Source organism: Rhamphochromis longiceps, linkage group LG3 (genome assembly GCF_057381845.1).
Source record: "Rhamphochromis longiceps isolate RC_006_pf linkage group LG3, R_longiceps_female_GT1.1, whole genome shotgun sequence".
Lineage (NCBI taxonomy): Eukaryota > Metazoa > Chordata > Actinopteri > Cichliformes > Cichlidae > Rhamphochromis > Rhamphochromis longiceps.
The window spans coordinates 39,133,789-39,151,782 of record NC_140559.1 but is presented as its reverse complement, the minus strand read 5'-3'; the positions used below and the strand labels follow the sequence as shown (position 1 = coordinate 39,151,782).

The 17,994-nt window shown below is 38.9% G+C and overlaps 1 protein-coding gene and 1 pseudogene across 1 annotated transcript; one reads left to right on the top strand and one right to left on the bottom strand.

Annotated features, from left to right (window-relative positions):
• The first annotated feature begins 2,847 nt into the window (after positions 1-2,847).
• Positions 2,848-13,325, top strand: LOC146674570 (uncharacterized). Its single transcript, XM_085397102.1, has 7 exons — positions 2,848-3,113; positions 3,674-3,807; positions 5,653-6,792; positions 7,160-7,396; positions 7,495-7,719; positions 7,994-8,057; positions 8,656-13,325. The coding sequence occupies exons 1-7, from the start codon at positions 2,936-2,938 to the stop codon at positions 9,726-9,728; spliced, it is 3,051 nt and encodes a 1,016-aa protein (XP_085253228.1). The 5' UTR covers positions 2,848-2,935; the 3' UTR covers positions 9,729-13,325.
• Positions 13,326-13,504: 179 nt separating this feature from the next.
• LOC146674569 (uncharacterized) lies at positions 13,505-17,265 on the bottom strand (annotated as a pseudogene).
• Positions 17,266-17,994: the final 729 nt, after the last annotated feature.

Below are 17,994 nucleotides of genomic sequence, written 5' to 3'. Positions count from 1 at the left end.
TAAATGCTCAATGCATCATGGGAATCCCCAAGGAGCATATGCCTAGTGCAGCAAAACTAATTAGGTTTCACCTGATTCAGCCCTAACCATATGCTTTATCCAAAAGAAAGGTTTTAAGCTTAATCTAAAAAGTAGAGATAGTGTCTGTCTCCTGAAGAGGGGCCTCTGATTCTACTTTTGAATACTCTAGGAACCACAAGAAGGTCTGCAGTGCAAGAGCAAAGTGTGGTGAGGCCTTAAAGATAAGATGGGACCTGATTATTCAAGTATGTGTATGCATAATGTAAACAGAACTGGTCCTATCGCAGAACCATGTGGAAATCCATAATGTAAAGTAGATTCCCCATTTACATGAACAAATTGGAGACTATTAGACAGATAGGATTCAAACCACTGCAGCGTCGTACCTTCAATACCTACAACATGCTATAATCACAGTAATAAATTAACAGAGATGAGTCCACTGTCAGAGGCCATAAGAAGATCATTTATAACTTTCACTAAAGCTGTTTCTGTACTGTGATGAGCTCTGATACCCGACTGCAACTCATCAAATAAACAATTTCTCTGCAGATGATCTGTTAGCTGTTTTACAACTACTCTTTCAAAAACTTCTGAGATGAAAGGAAGGTTGAAAATTGTCCTATAATCATAGTTAGTTTTGCATGTAGACATACAACTCATCTCGCAGGATCAAACCTTCAGTCTCATGAGAGAGTGCAGAGCTCTTACTAATTGCTTTGTATTTTATGAAAATATTTCCATATTCACCACAGTTTAGGAGACCACTATGAGAGTGAGAGACAAAATCTACTTTACTGCTTTCAGAAATCAAAAAGATATGTTCATCATGAATTGTAATCCAATCCAACTTTATTTATATAGCACATTAAAAAACAACAGTTGACCAAAGTGCTTTCCAATAATTAAACAGAGATAGCAGTTAAAAACCATACATGAAGCAGACAAAAAAATAAATATAAATAACAATGAAATAAATACATAAATGAAAAAGAAGATGGAACTAAATCAGTATATATATATGAAATATTAAAACATTAGTAAAATAGACAATAGGATCTACAATGAATAAAATTAACAAAATAAAAAGATTAAAAGACCAACAGCTGACTAAAACTGACTACAAGCTGACTCTGGTACTACTCCTAAAAAGCCTTTGAGAAAAAATTAAAAGTGATTTAAACATTTCAAGTGTTGGGGCCAGCCTAATATGGAGGGGCAGTTTGTTTATGGAGGGGGCCACAACAATGAAAGCTCGGTCTCCCCGGTGTTTCAGTCTCAACATGGGGACAGCAAGGAGTGACTGGTCAGCTGATCTATGAGACCTTTGTGGAGTGTATCGGTGTAGAAGGTCTGCAAACAATAAAAATTTAAAATGAATTCTAAAGTGGACAGGCAACCAGCGTAAAGAGACAAGAACAGGGGTAATGTGCTCATGTTTGCATGTCCATGTCAACAGGCGAGCAGCAGCATTCTGGACCATTTGCAAGCGTGATAGTGAAGCCTTATTATATGTGGACTGGTATCTTCACCTAAACATCCTACAGTGGTAGAAGTATGCAAATGACAATCATGAAATTATTATTATTATTATTGTTATTATTACCATCTCAGTTAAAGACATGCCATGAAATATCTAAAAGAGAAAGTTTAAGCTGGAGTAACCGGAGCTATATGCAGATACAAAGCTAAATAAAAACGTGTCCATCCTGTAAGACAGGGCAGCCATACAAGTTTCCAGTTAATGACAGATCACTATTTGCTGTTAGTTCCTGAGTGATCCTGTCTTTATTAATTCACAAAGTCATTTCGGTTTTCTTGTGCATAAATGCATGATGTTCCCTGGATTTGGAAAAACTATGGAAAACTGCTATATGTAAAATGCTAAAAACAAACAAACAAACAAAAAAATCTAGAAGCAACAAATTAACCCTCAGATCGTGTTAATATTTATAACACGATCTGATATAACACGACCCCCCCCCCCACACACACACACACACACAACCCATATCTGGATGACATACCACATGCCATGCCATAAGTCAGCCAGCAGTGTCGGCTTGACACCAGATCCAGGCAAAACCTGTCTGCTATGTGGGCATAGGGATCAAGGTCCAGCGAGCCCCAGACCCAGGCCTACTCACACACACACAGAAACTGCACAGATACACTCATCTATTCACATCCACCCCACGGACGAATGCCTCCCGACCATAGCCAGCAGCCCCGTTGTTCGAGATGCAGACAGTTAACCTGTCCCCTGATCATCACTCAACCACAGCGTCAGGTAGGACGTAGGAATTAGGGATGTAAGGACCGGCTTGTCCATGTTAAAATGGTCTGTTGGGGGCATGTGTTGGTGTGCGTGAGTGAGTGAGATGTAAAAAGTGAATATGACGTGTGAAAACTAGAGCGCTGTTAAAATTCAGCGGAGAACTGTGGCACGATAATGAATGGCTTTTCTAAAGAGAGAGCATTGTTCTTACCAAAACATGTTGATATCTTTGGCAAAATCTATTTAGAAGTTACACGTGTTTACCTCTGTGGATGTCTGATTTTTTTTTTTGTAGTATCCTGCTGTTCTGGCTCTTGTGAACAACTAGTTTTAAAAGTGTTAAAAAACAAAATTAGTAATTACAGAGGCATTTAATAAACGTACTTGGATGAAGAAACTGGTTTTAGATGGTTTCGGTATGGGGAGCTTTGGAAGACTGGTTTACCACAAAGGTGTAGTTATTACTGTTCTAAATTTAACATCACCTGCAGGCGCGTTTGTTTAGTCATGTGACCTTTATGACGCACAAAGGTGTTTGTGCACTTTGAGGAAGCTTGCAGGATCAGTCCTTTACTCCGATCAGAGAGTGCTGAGCTCTTACAAATCGCTGCTTATGTTTGGTTCATTTACAGCGGGATGATGGCGGATCAGACCCAGCACCCGGTTTTCTTTGAGTGTGAGAGTATTAAAGAAGAACATCTGACGAGAGTACAAAAATACTTCGGTATTCGCCGCAAATCGGGCGGAGGAGAGTGCGGACCGGTGACTACAGTGGACGAAAACTTCTACAGTGTTGCTTTCCGAAATAAAAAAGGTAGGTTTGTTATGAATTTTAATAGGTAAATATATTTACCTATGTTTATAATGTACGGACTTTCTTATGCACGAAATATCATACAGTAGTCGGAGTCTCTAAATGACCATTTATTATTTTCATCAATAATTATATTTTGTCTCAGTAACCGTATCAGAAAGTTTTGGCTGTTTAGGAACTATTATACTTTCACAAGTGAGTTACTGGTGGCAATGGGACACGTAAGAAAGGAAAACAAAAGTCTGTCCGGAAAGCGAAACTTAATATTACACAACATTTGTTGATCAGCAGCCGACAGTGGGTGAAAAGATAAGAATAAAGAAGAAGGAAAAAAGAAACATAAAAACGAAAATAACTCACATAAAAATTAATTCTACATGAAACTCAGTTTGTAACTTGAGATATCTATTTATAGACTGACTACTGAATTATAGTTTCTGCCAAACTGGCAGTGGGTGAAAAGAGGAGAAAAAAAGAACAAAGAAGGGCAAAGAAAATAAAAAGAAAGAGTTAATGTTATATAATAAATTCAGTCTGTAATTTGAGATATCTGTCTACAGATCAGCAGAGAGTCCTTCAGAGATCAGAGCACGTTTTGGAGATTGAAGATTGTCGTTTGGTGTTCACTGTCCTAGAAAGTCTGCAAAATTCTACCTCCTCTCACTTCATGACCCCCACTTCTGCTCCAGCAGAGGTAAATTTCATGTTTTGATTTAATCAAGATCTTTGACAGTTTTATGGATCCATATAGAATCAGCATTATCTATCTATCTATCTATCTATCTATCTATCTATCTATCTATCTATCTATCTATCTATCTATCTATCTATCTATCTATCTATCTATCTCTACACTGTAAAAAAAATTAATATAAAAGTATTTTACTGTGTATTTTACAGTTTTGTACTGTTCTTCTAGAATATCAATAAATCTACATAAATAGACTGTGATTTTACATTTCAAACGTAAATCAACGTTAAATCACTGTAAATGCAATAAAACATAATTTTCTTGTTTTTTAAATGTATTTGTCTGTAAATATGCATATTTAGATTGTTAAAATACATCCACAAATGTATCATAATTTCACAAATATTTGTCCGTTATTTGAAAGAAACTGTTAAATTCAAATGTAATGCTATGGAAAAATATATAAAATTATTCTTATAAACGTTTTTTTTTTTTTTTTTACATCAAATAATTCTTATTATTATTGTTATTTAGGGCGATTGTGGCTCAAGCATTGGCAGATTGCCTTGTAATCAGAAGGTTGCCGGTTCGAGCCCCGGCTCGGACGCTCTCGGTTGTTGTGTCTTTGGGCAAGACACTTCACCTACCACCTACTGGTGATGGCCAGAGGGGAATTGGAAAGCACTTTGAGGGTCTCAAAAAGCACTATATGAATGCAATCCATTATTATTTAAACCAACTGTATATTTCTGTACATTTAAGTATTGTTATTCATATTGCCGCATTCATTGACCTTGTTTATAGGTCATTTCATTGTTTGATCATGTTAAAATGTACCTAATTTAATGTTTAAAAGCACTTGAAAAAGGCAAAATCCCATGTAAAATTAGGGCAACAAACTGTTTTGTCATTACTGAAAATAACCGTATTTTTATGAGAAAGTTATTTTCTGTTATTATTTTGGCGCCCCAGCTGCCGGAATATTACTGTTTGCTTAGTTTTGGGGTTTTTTACGGTGTGTGTGTGTCTATATATATATATATATATATATATATATATATATATATATATATATATATATATATATATATATATATATATATATATAAAAAACACCCAGCACGCCCCTGCGGGCGGTTTATCCTTCGAGCTCGGGTCCTCTACCAGAGGCCTGGGAGCTTGAGGGTCCTGCGCAGTATCTTAGCTGTTCCCAGGACTGCGCTCTTCTGGACAGAGATCTCCGATGTTGTTCCCGGGATCTGCTGGAGCCACTCGCCTAGCTTGGGAGTCACCGCACCTAGTGCTCCGATTACCACGGGGACCACCGTTACCTTCACCCTCCACATCCTCTCGAGCTCTTCTCTGAGCCCTTGGTATTTCTCCAGCTTCTCGTGTTCCTTCTTCCTGATGTTGCTGTCATTCGGAACCGCTACATCGATCACTACGGCCGTCTTCTTCTGTTTGTCTACCACCACTATGTCGGGTTGGTTAGCCACCACCATTTTGTCCGTCTGTATCTGGAAGTCCCACAGGATCTTAGCTCGGTCATTCTCCACCACCCTTGGGGGCATCTCCCATTTTGACCTCGGGACTTCCAGGTTATACTCGGCACAGATGTTCCTGTACACTATGCCGACCACCTGGTTATGGCGTTCCATGTATGCCTTGCCTGCAAGGCATATATATATATGTATATATATATATATATATATATATATATATATATATATATATATATATATATATATATATATATATATATATATATATATATATATATATATAAAGCAAGGTGGTCTTTGTTGCCGATTGATACCTCCTCTCATTTGCATTTCTTCCCAATCACAGACTCCTGAGAACATTCCTGCCTCGTCTCTTCCACCAAGTGATGAAGAGTATGAACTACACGTTGATAATTATCTCCTTCGTTACCTGAAAGAATGTCCACATGCTCAGCAAGAACTTGAGAACATGCTTGCCTGTTTAGCCTGCTCTGCTAATCTTTCCTGTGAGGAGGGGAGAGTTTTAGTCAGGAGGCTCCCTCAACCTGGTGCTGCAGATGAAGTTAGTGATTGGAAAGCTGAGGTAGACGCTCTCTTTGGTGGCTACTTTTGCCATTATGAGGTAAACCCTGACAAAGTTGAAGCTTTGGTTCAGTCCAGCAGCTCTTGTCAGACTGCAGGTGAGGTGAAGGTGTACACAGATGAGTCTGGGATGGCTGTTGTTGTTGGACAACGGTCTGGGGTTCATGCCAGGTTGTTAGACATCGAGCAGTCTTCAAGTTTACTTGACAATATGGCATCTCTGAGTTTGAGTGAGGAAAGCACAACCATTGCTAGCTACAGCCTTTGTGATGGGCTCCAGGTGTTTGTGTGTCAGGGTGACATCACCAAGCAACACGCTGATGCTCTGGTAAATGCAGCCAATCAGGACTTGGAGCACTCTGCAGGTGTTGCTGCTGCACTGAGTCGAGCTGGTGGTCCTGAAATACAGAGCGAGAGTGATGAATTAGTGAAGTGTTTGGGGAAAATTCCCATAGGAGAAACAGTAGTGACCACAGGGGGTAACTTAAAGTGCAAGAAACTGCTTCATGCAGTTGTGCCCTCAGGTGGAAAACTAAGTAAGAGAGATAAGCTGTTACTGGAGAAAACTGTGCATTCAGCTTTAAAGTTTTCAGAAATAATGGAGTTTCAGTCCATAGCCATTCCTTGTATCAGCTCAGGTGTCTCTGGGGTTCCTCTCACTGTGTGCACTGAGGCAACTGTTGCTGCTGTGAAGGACTTTGGCAGTGTGGGAGGTCGAAGTGTGAGCAAAATCATCCTGATTGATAACAGAGAGGAGGCAGTGAGGGCCATGCAGGAAGCATGTGACAGGCTTCTCCAAGGGATAGATACACCTGATGAAGATACGGCAAGAGGAGCCACTGCCAGAGCTCCTGGAGGCAGAGTCCACATGGAGGTTATTCAGGGATCGATCGAGAGCCAACAGGTGAGAAACACTGCTGATAAGATAGATCACACCAACATTAGATAATTTGAATTAATCATTCACTAGCTGGGCCCACATCCTCATTTCAGGTTTGACAGTGTTTTAGTAGGTAAAGATGAATGTCTGGACATGAATTGAGCTGTGGTTTGGGGAAGGCCTCGAAGGAGACTGGCAACGGCTCCCATGCCTGGCAGATCCCCATGTACTAAATAGAAGTGAAGAAGTTAAAGAATTGAAAAGGGGAGGGAGGGGAACCAATAGACCCAGAAGGAGAGTATTTGGAGGCGTGGTCTTGCTCCTTAAATTCCGATACATAATCTCCAATTTACATAAAACACGTTTTCTAAATCTCCTGCTCTTCTCCTAGGTGGATGCTTTGGTGTCTCCTATGGTTGGCCATGATCCTCTCTCTACCCGTGTTGGAAATGCTTTGTTTGAAGTAGCTGGACCACAGCTGACCACAAGGTTTAGAAAGGAAGCAGAAGATGAAACAATGCCTGGTGACTCAGTACTGCTGGAGGGCTTACCTGGACTTCAGTCTAATGCAGTCTTCTTCCTCAATCTTGTTCCCTGGGACGGTGACCCAGAGGGTGTTGCAGTCCAGGTGAGATAGTAAAGGAATGATTTTATTAGTCTGCCTGTTTGTGAGGACATTTTTTAATGAAGCCATTTGTCTTAATCCAATATTGTTATGTTCTATAGGTTCTTCGAATGAGCATCAACACAATACTGTCTTTTTGTGAGAAGAAAGGATTCAGATCTGTCGCTCTTCCCGTCCTCGGTGCTGGGATGGCCCTGCAGTTTCCTGTCAGTGAGGTGGAGAGAGTGTTAATGGAGGAAGTTTATGTATTTGAAGAGGAGCGAGCAGGCATCACACCATTTCTGATCCGCATCGTCATTCACCCCGATGATGAGGAGACACACGAGGTTATGACATAGCACTTTTCCCTAAAAATCAACTACTGACAATTACGACGCTGAGAGTCGAAGAATGCCACCAACACCAAACTCTTATATTGATTTGTGCTTAAAAAAAGAAACTCTGAATATAGTAATCAAATATGTTCCAATAGTAAGCTCATTTACCATCTCATTTGCCAATATCAGTCAGCAGGGACAGTCTCATCTGACCCCAGTATAATGTGTAATAATATACTGTACAGAAATTGTTACTAATGCTGTTAATTTGTTGTCTTTACAGACATTTGGCTCTGTCCAAAATGGCAAATTCACTGAAGATTTTCACCACAAAGACCCAGACCAAGGTGAGTGTAGGAAAATATATATAACTAAGAATCAAAACAGTGTTTTTTATTTTATCTGTTTTTTCTTTTCTTTTCGGGCACCTAAAAATCTCGAGTTAAAAAAGAGACGACATCTAAAACATCAACAGGGAATTACTACATCAGTTAGAGAATATAAAAGCCATTCAGTCCATCACAGTGTACAAAATACACAGCATTTGGACAACAGCTCAAATACCTGAAAGTTTGGAGGATTCAGACAGTCTTACATTAACCCTCCAAAGACTGAACAAAAGCTTGACCTAATTATCATTTAGTGTTCAGGTCTCATATTATCCCTCCTGCTACAGACCCATCTGTTCTCATACCAACAGTGACAGTGGTCAACAACCTGAAACCCACAAGTTGTACTCTGGATATTTATAATAACCGACCAAAAGCTTGGCCTAATAGCAAACTGCATTCTCCTCTTATTCTTTAGTATTGACTCTGTGTCTGACTAAGCCTATACTGTAAAATCTGCTTCCTATTTTAAACCTCAAACCATGACCAAAAAATATTTCAAAGGCAGCAAAAGTAAGAAACAAATGTACTTAACAGAGTCAACTTTCTCCTCTAGATTCAACAACGATGAGGTTGGTCCTGCTGGGAAAAACTGGATCTGGGAAAAGTCACCTGGGGAACACTATTCTTGGAGAGGAGCTCTTTGCCACCTACCCCTCTCCAAACTCTGGAACAATGAAATGCCAAGCAGAAACCAAAACAGTCAGTGGAAGAAGCATCACTCTGATTGACACCCCTGGTTTCTTTGACACAGGAAGGTCTGAGGAAGATCTGAAGCCTGAGATAATGAGCTGTATGACAGAGTGTGCTCCTGGGCCTCATGCTTTTCTCATTGTGCTTCGAGTGGATAAATTCACAGAGCACGAGCAGGCTGTCATCGCTAAGATAGTTCAGTATTTCTCAGATGAAGCTCTAAAATATGCTGTAGTTGTTTTCACTCACGGTGACCAGCTTGACAAAAATTTAAAAATCGAAGATTTTGTCAGTCAGAACAAAAATCTGAGTGATCTGGTGTCAAAGTGTGGTGGTCGGTGTTACGTCTTTGATAACAAACACTGGAACAACAACCAGCCAAACAACTACAGGAGCAACCAGTTCCAGCGGGAGGAGTTGCTGAAATCAATAGAAAAAATGGTGGTGGAAAAAAACGGAGGTTACTACACAAATAAAATGCTGCAACATTTGGAGACAGCAATACGAGAACAGGTAGAACACATTAGGCAGTCAATGCCAGATAAAACCCCAGAAGAGATCAGAAAGCACGCTAAAACTAGTGTGATCAGTAGGTTTCTGATCCAAATGGCAGGGACTGGAACAGGAGCCTTGCTCGGTGCTTTTTTTGGTGTAGTAACATTGGCTGAATTTGCTATCAAAGCTGTGAAGAACCCACAATTGATGAATGTCGTAACAAAGCTTTCCAGATATGTGCCAGCTGCACAACAACAGAATGCATTAGTAGCTGCTGGAGCAGTAGGCTTGGTTGGAGCAGCAACTGCAGGAGGAATAATGGGAGGTGTAATTGGAAATGAAGCAGCTAAAGATTCAGAGTCACTTTCAGAAGCTGTACAGAAAACATATAAGGCTGTACAGGAGGAAAGAAAATCTCTTACTCATGTAAGATTTTCATAATAACCAGGTACAGTAGTTGTTTATTGCGGGAGTTACGTTAAAAAAAAAAAAAATAGCCAACTTTAATTTTTTACAGTTATTATAGATGTTTTAAGGCTGTAAAACCCATCACTACACACTTTATACACTTTTCTTGTTGTGTTTGACATTTTTGTGTTTGTTGGGAGAAAACTTACAAACACACAGGACAGCTCTTCAGAGTCACGCTGCTAGCGATCAAAGATTTATGTAGATTTGACTACCTGAACTCATTCTGTACTGTACAGGAGACACGGCACGAGATTGATTGGCAGTGGTCTACAGGACGCAGAACACAATGCATTGTTAAAATTTAAAAAAAGAAAAAAAAGAAAGTCGTAAAAGGCGTTGCACAAAATTAGTGTTTATTTGGAATCTGGTTTGTGGCAAACTATCATATATTTAGTCAGCAGTTTCCCTCCTTCATGAAGGATTTTGTTCTTCAGCCACTTTAGCATTTTATCTACTAACATTTTGTTTTTTCTTACTTCCCTTTGGTGGTGGGAACATATTGTTTGGTGTATTTATGTTCAATAGGTTTGTGATCCATAAACAACTAAAACGTTGAGCTGAAAGATTCTCACAAGATCTATGAGTGGGATAGCTGTGTTTATGGGGTTGTTGCTTGAACTACCTAGTGCCTTGATTCACTGTGATCACAATTTTTCATACAGGTGTGACTAAAGTGGAAGAATGTTTGAGATCATGAAACACATCAAACTTTAAAAACAATAACAAAACACAACAACACACTTAAGATTGAAGAAATTAGGTTTTGTTTGATTTTTCCCTGATATTGTCAAATCTCTATTTTAACTTAATTGTAAAGTATCTAATAATAATAGAACTACCTGATATGTGTATGCTATATTGCTGATATGACTGACAGATCAAAGATGTCTTATTAAAGAGGCTCACAGGGTCTATAAGTATAGTTATGTTTGTGAGGTTGTTCCTCAGTCCACTGTGATCATAATTTTTCATTCAATTGTGACTAAAGGAGAAGACTGTTTGGGACCATGAAACACATCAGACTACTGAAGACTGAAGAAATTAGGTTGTGTTTGATTTTTCTGAAATTGTCAAATCTCTATTTTTACTTAACTGTAAATGATCTGATAATGATAGTGTCACGGCGGGGTGCGCCGGTGTGTAATGGAAACAGGACCCAAAAGCAGATGAGGACGAGGAGTTGAAGTTTGAACAGAAAAGTGATCCTTTATTAGATGACGGCAGAAGTAAACCAGGAAACCAAAGTAAACTGAGAAGACACTAAGAAACAAAATACTAAACGGTACTGAGACCAAAACCTAAACTATGACTGTGGTGAAAAATAACAAGCAAAGACCATGACTAAGACTAATAATACATAACAGACGAAAACCGTAACTAAGACTGAGGTCAAATAAACAGGCTATGACTATAACTGTAACTCTGGTGAGATAAACAGACGAACCGACAATGGCATGAAGAAAACAAAAGGCTTAAATACAGACATGAGGTGATCAGGGGAAGTGGCGACACATGGGGGAAAACAGCTGACAGACATAAACCTAATGACAGGACCAGGAGAGGAAAGCTAAATACAATGAACAAAGAACACATGACATTGTCAGAATAAAACAGGAAATACTAAAACATGACAACACAACTTAACAGACCTAATACGTGATGAATAAATACAAAACCCCAAAACATAGAAAACCAGGAACAATAACTGCCTAAACTAAAGGCAAATAGGAAATAACACAAACTAAATCACATAACAAAATGACAAATACAAACATGAACTCAGAGCGCTGGGTCAGAGACCCAGACTGTGACAGATAGAACTACTTGATATATGTATGATATATTGGTGATGTGATTGAAGGATGAAAGATGGCTTATTAAACAATAAAAAACACTAATTTCCCAAAAGTTTTCAAAGTTTTTCCATTTGTCTATTTTCTTTTGTTTTCAGACATGTTTGCCCAGGTCATAGTGTGTGTGAATTTGCATGAGCATACACTCTTTTTCCATTTTACATATCTATTTTTACACATATTCACATTTTTTAAAAGCTCTTTAGAGAGCTGTCGACAATCTTTAGGGCCACTTGGTGCCAGTACATGATTTTGAAGGTTTATAAAAATGTTGCCATGAAGTGCAATTTTTGCCTCTATTTGTTCCTGTTTACGGTCAAGTTCAATTTCTGTCACACTGTTGCATGACAGTGTTATGCAAACTGCAAAGATTAAGGAACTAGATACCAGACAGGCTATTAGTTCTTTCCCGTAAATATAGGTGAGGCCAAGCACACACCTATTTATTATTCAGATGCGCCTGAATAATAAATAGATTCTTAGTATTGACAGCATGCAGCTGTCCTTTCTGTCCTTTTGGTAATCTACTGTAACCTTCGTACTGGTACTCATTTAATTTAATGAGGTTTTAATGTACCAAAACTAGAAGAAACTGAAGAAACTTAAAAGCTTTGTTTATGATGGCTTAAAAAGTGGAAGCTTTATATCTTCCAAGTGCGGTGGAAAATTCTTTCTGGAGTTCCCCTGATAAGTGTGTGAATGCAGCATGAACACTGACTCTTCAGCAGCTTGGTTATAAGCGACACCTGTTCACTTAGTCTCTCTATACTTGCCTTCAGCTGAAGGAAGGTGACTCTTGGTGTTATGCCAGAGTGAAGAAATTATATCATCTTTGTCATATTTACCACATTGAATAACAGCTTTGAAGTGTTAATATATGCAGGTAGTTTAGTGATAGTGCAACAGTTCAATCTGTGAGTGCCACTGTTAAAGTTGATTTGGTGAGCTTGTTTCTATTCTTGTATTTACATCTAATTTTCAGCTGTGCCTCAGGCTTCAGTGTTTCAGTTCACTTTGTGTTTTTTTAACTGCTGATTGATGTATTTATTTTAGCTGTTACATGCACCACTGTGGTCACCAGGCTGTTGATCGTCGAGTGTGAAATTTGTGGAACGTGTGCTTAAAGTGGCTGTTCTGAGGCTGTTCATCAGTTGCTATGAGCCACATATTCTTAGCACAGTTCAACAGTTTGCCTGATAAAATAAGTTAATAAATATAGCTCTTTTTTTTTCTTTGGGCATCAAACTTATGGTAGAACATTTAAAGACCATATTGTGATTAATATTTCATAATATATGGATTTGATGGAGATTGCAAAAATTAACTGGGTGAAATAAATCTTATCAGATATCCATACTATAGTACACACTGGAACACACACAACTTACTTTCCTAATTCTGAATGGCTACAGATGAATCCAGTCACTTTACCATATCCAAAAATAGGGGACAGCCAGCAGACTGTAGCCAACAGATCTGCTGTGTTGGTGTGGCTGCCAAAGACTAGCAGGGTGAATGCTTGCCAGTATGAGAACATGAACTCCTGTCCTTTCTCAGATTAGTCTGATCCTTGTTTTTGATATAGAGTCATTTGTCACTTCACATGTGTGCTTTCATAAATGTTGATGATTCAGGGAGCTGCTGAGCTTCATGGCTGGTTTGTGTTGGTGTTTACTTAGTATAACTGTGGTTTTACTCATGCATTCATGCTGCATCTCAATACAAGCGTCCAAAGTTTGTAGATGAATAAAAAGTTTACTTTTTTTTGTGTGTGTTGATTTGTTTTTTATTACATTTTATATTTTTCACTGCAAAAGAGAAAAATGACAGTGACAATAAATATACATTCACAATAAAAAATACTCTAGATTGCAACGAAACATTCAAGTGTACTTAGCCTTTAGAAAATCTAGAAGATGTAAACATGACCTCCCCGAAACACTGCACCTCCTCACCCAAAGAGTCTTTCTCTCTCTCTTTCTCCCGTCTGTAAAGGTATAACGTCAACAAAACACATTTACGCATCTATGCGCGAGTCTCACAAAGTATGAAGGTACGTCACACATCGGGCTCTGATTGACGGAGCAAGCTAACATTCTCGAATGTATGGTGGGAAACCTTTTTTTCTTTTTTTCGGTAGTTTTAGCGGACTCGTGTCCAGTCTGTGTCCTTTACAAACGGAGCTTCACCGGAGCGCGCGGCGGCCTCGGCGTCTCCAAACCTCCGGTGTCAGTTTGTGCTCTGACCAAAGGCCGGGCTCTTCTCCCTTCAAACGTGTCATTAGAGTCTGAGCTTCAGCGTCTGCTTAACTGATCACGCACCTCTCTTTGTCTTTGCCGTGGCCGCCTCCGATGGCCTTTTCTTTAACAACACATGGGCATACAGGTAATGGGGGTTGTAAATATCACATTACTTTGGATCTCGGACCTCTTCTTCAAAGTCAAATAAGGTCCACCTTCCACAAAACATTAGGGAAATGATAACGATATATGAGGATTTTAAATATCAAATTATAATTTGGAGGTCACATTTGACCTCTGACATCAGTTTTACATTTCTCACATGCCTTTCTTTCAAGTTGACCCCAAAATGTGTTGCAGCTGTAAAAATAAAGAGAATGAGGCAGTTAAAAACATGCTATAACATTATATAACAAGCTCGAGTTATTCATGTCCACTTATTTACAAATAACTCATTTTATTTCAAGAAGGAGAGATTATTAGAAAGAAATGAACATGATTTATTGATGTACAGAATTTAGATAGCGGTATTTGGCGGTTAGAATTCAATGGCCCGTCTCGAAGGAAAGGAATCCCAGCGGTGATAGAGATTACAGCAGGGCACCCTGGAGTCTAGACGCTGGTGGTGGAGATAAAGACGGAGATGTAAATGGAGTCTGAGTGATAAAAGGTGGTGATGGGAGGAGTTCGGATGCATGAAGGCGTTTGCAAAGGAGAATGACAGAGCTCCAGTGAGATTTAAAGTATGCTGCGTGAATGCTGACTGACCTGAAGAAGGCCAGGAAAAAGATGATTGGACTAGACCAGTGTTATTGCAAACAGCTTGACAGTGTGGGGAAGAGGAAGTGATGTGAAGCTTAGATTTAGCAGGCTACACCTGAGAGCAGACAGATGTTAGAGGTTTCATCTTCCTTACTGAACTTACCCATAAGCTTCGTTACTAAACATTTAAGGAAAACATTTTATTGATATAAAGGAATGCCCCACGTGAACTATATTCACAAATAAAAATTCATAGAAATAACAGAATTATACTCAAATGAAATAACAAAAGCATGCACTTTTGCTCTTGTTTTTACTGCATTACAAAGTTTTTAAAGTATCTTTTAAAATCACAAAGAAACGAAAATGAATGTGTGCAAAACCACAATACCATTTCTTTAAAAGTAAATACTGCGCAGAGATTGAGCTGGTTGGTGAAGGTTTGCGCAGCTGTACAAGGCAGAGAAACAACACAGTGTAGGGCATCTGACCTTCAAACAGTTGTTTCTCTTAAGGAAAAAAAGTGAATAGGCTTGAAGAAGGGAAATCAAAGTGAAGTTTAAGAAGGCTTAAAGGGTTTATTATAACTTCCACGGCTTGCCAAAGGCTACGCATTCAGTCCAGTGTTGTGCCCTTCCACAGTCATTTCTCTCGGCAAGACTTCCCATCCTGTCCAAAACTTGATGAGGGCTTTTCGTTGTGCACAAGATGCTGCAACGGGACATTGTGTTGAGCTATAATGACATCCTACATTCATTATTTTCAATCTTTTATGGAGAAATACCATAAAAGATGAACACTTTTTTTAATGTATTGCATGGAGGCAGTATGGAGCAAATAACAAAACAAATATATACTATAGTTATTCTTTGTTAATGACCCGAGATCACTGGACTGTGTGTAATTTACCAAAGTATAATCAGAGAAAACCAATAGCAAAATACCTATCGCAACAGACTTACCATTTTCAATGAAGGACCGAAGGTAACCTGCCACTCTGCATTTATCCTCAAGAGAGCATTCCTCTTCTTCCTCATCTTCATCTTCTGTGGCAGGCCACACTATCCTTTCTAGAATAGCCTGCATAAAACAGTTCACCTTGAATAAATGTTTCTCTTAAATGCTACTAGATAAAATTAGCTGAATTTGTCATTTCATAACTTTACTTATCTTGTAGTCTTAAGAGCGTCAGCAACATTAGGTGTATTTTTATTAAATGTAACCCAGCTGTTCAACTAGCCCAAGCATACCAAATAGTATATTGGTGTTTTGTGTCAACAATTAATGTGCATCCTTCATAAATTAACAAAATACCTTTACTATTCAGATGTTAAAAGATGTGACCTGACTTTACCTCACAACAGGGAGCAGTCTCTGATTACCTTGGTAAGAAAAGAGGAATGATGTCTGATCTTTCTGTCAGAAGTAGCCATACCATCTCCTTAAGCCCTTTCCTCAGCTGCTTGACTTGATGACTTGTTCGTGTTATGACCTACAACGGTGAGACCAAACCAAAACTGAAGTGTGAGTCCGTAAAGTGAAACACACTTTAAATGTTAAATACTTAAAAAACATCCACTGTACTAATAAAATAATTTCAGATGGCCTTCAAAGAGATTTTTTTTAATGTATATGAAAAATGTACTTATTCACATCCAAAGGTTTGATGTGCTTTTCTATTTAAAATTTAAATGTATTGCTGAGAGTAAGTCAGTACTCACAGCGTGGAATAGCAGACATTCATACAGCAACTTTATATTGGTTTGTGTGACACCTGGCAGGTCCCAAGCCAGGGCTAGCTCGAGAACATTTCTTCGTTCCAGTTCTGTTAATTCAGCAGTGCCATCAAGCTAGGACAAAGAAAAAAAATTTAGTAGTCAGTAGTAGGTACTGATGGCTATTCAATCATGTCTCTAAATTCAATATTTAGTGAAATAGTAATTCTTCAAAATAATGGTACAAAAATGCAAACCAGCTGAATAGTGCTGCAGATATCAATATCAGGGCAATCCTCAATCTGAACTGTAGCTGTTTCAGGTGAGCCACCAAAAAGGACATGGATGATTGCAGGACTTATACCAGACACACACGGTCCACCATGAATGAATGAATGTCCCATTATTCTTGCTAAGACCAAACATAATAAATTCACTTAGCCTAACATTGCATGGTGGTAAAAATAAACAGTTTTGTAACTGCATTCAATCTATTTTTCATCTTTAGGGTTACAGTTAGGATAATGTAACACTAGTAATGCTGTTACCTTTAGTGCTGCACGTATATTATTTTAAATTCCTCTTCCTCTTATTTCTGTACATAACTTTCTTACCTGCCACCAAAAACATGTCACTCTCAAGCAAGGTCTGAGAAGTGGATGGAGTCAAGTGTTGTGGCTCACCGTCAAACAGTCTTGTAAGATCTGTGTTCCCTGAAAAGAGTACAGCTAGGTTATGTTGCGTATGAGAAATCCAGGCAGTACTCTACCTTTGGGGCTTTGTAGAGGGAGATAAGTGATCTCTGTTGATCCATAATACTTTCCCGCAAGTCCATTTGCAGGACTACTGCCTTTCTGGTCTCATGCTTTGGAAGTAACTCTGAGCCAGGCTGCTCTGGTTGCATCTTGTTCACATTTCCACTCTGAAAGGTACCCATTTGTATGGATCACATAAATCAAAAGAAATAAAATATATGTAATTTTTTGCCATTTGTCTGGTATGTTCCTAACTTAATTCCTGTCACTACCTGGTTTTTCCCCTGGAAGTGACTTCTCCACATCTTGATGAGGTGCATCTTCTTGCACTACCATATCACCTGACGATTGCTCTGCTCTTGCTGAGGTTATGGTGGATTCCAAGATGATACCATCTGGTTCCTCTACCCCGCAGGACAGATTCAAGGCATCACTGTTGCTACAGGATGGGACTTCTGACCTTGCTGTGTTCAATGTGCTGCCCAACACAATGGGCAGCACATTGAACACATTTTATGAGTGGTCAGAAACTTGTAAATAACTCATTAAAGAATAAAGTTACGTTGAATCCAAGCACACCATTGTTTTTCTTGTGACATTACCAATAAGTTTGATGTGTCACATGGCCCTCTTCCTATTGAAAAAACAAAAGGTTGTATCCAAGATGGCCGACTTCTAAATGGCCACCATGGTCACCACCCATCTTGAGGAGTTTGCCCCCTCACATATACTAATGTGCCACAAACAGGACTTTAATATCACCAACCTTTCCCATGTTATTACGGTGTATCCACATAAATGGCCCACCCTGTAGATCTCCATCCACACAGGAGCCGATCGCTGATGGTTGGTCTCTAGCACTTAACATGTCAAACACCAAGTTCTAATTAAAAAGGACAGTGACTAAACAT

Coding starts and splice junctions, on each gene's coding strand:
- LOC146674570 (XM_085397102.1), top strand. CDS start 2,936: ATGATGGCGGATCAGACCCAGCACCCGGTTTTCTTTGAGTGTGAGAGT. Junction 3,114..3,673: donor TGCTTTCCGAAATAAAAAAG/GTAGGTTTGTTA, acceptor ATCTGTCTACAG/ATCAGCAGAGAGTCCTTCAG. Junction 3,808..5,652: donor CCACTTCTGCTCCAGCAGAG/GTAAATTTCATG, acceptor TCCCAATCACAG/ACTCCTGAGAACATTCCTGC.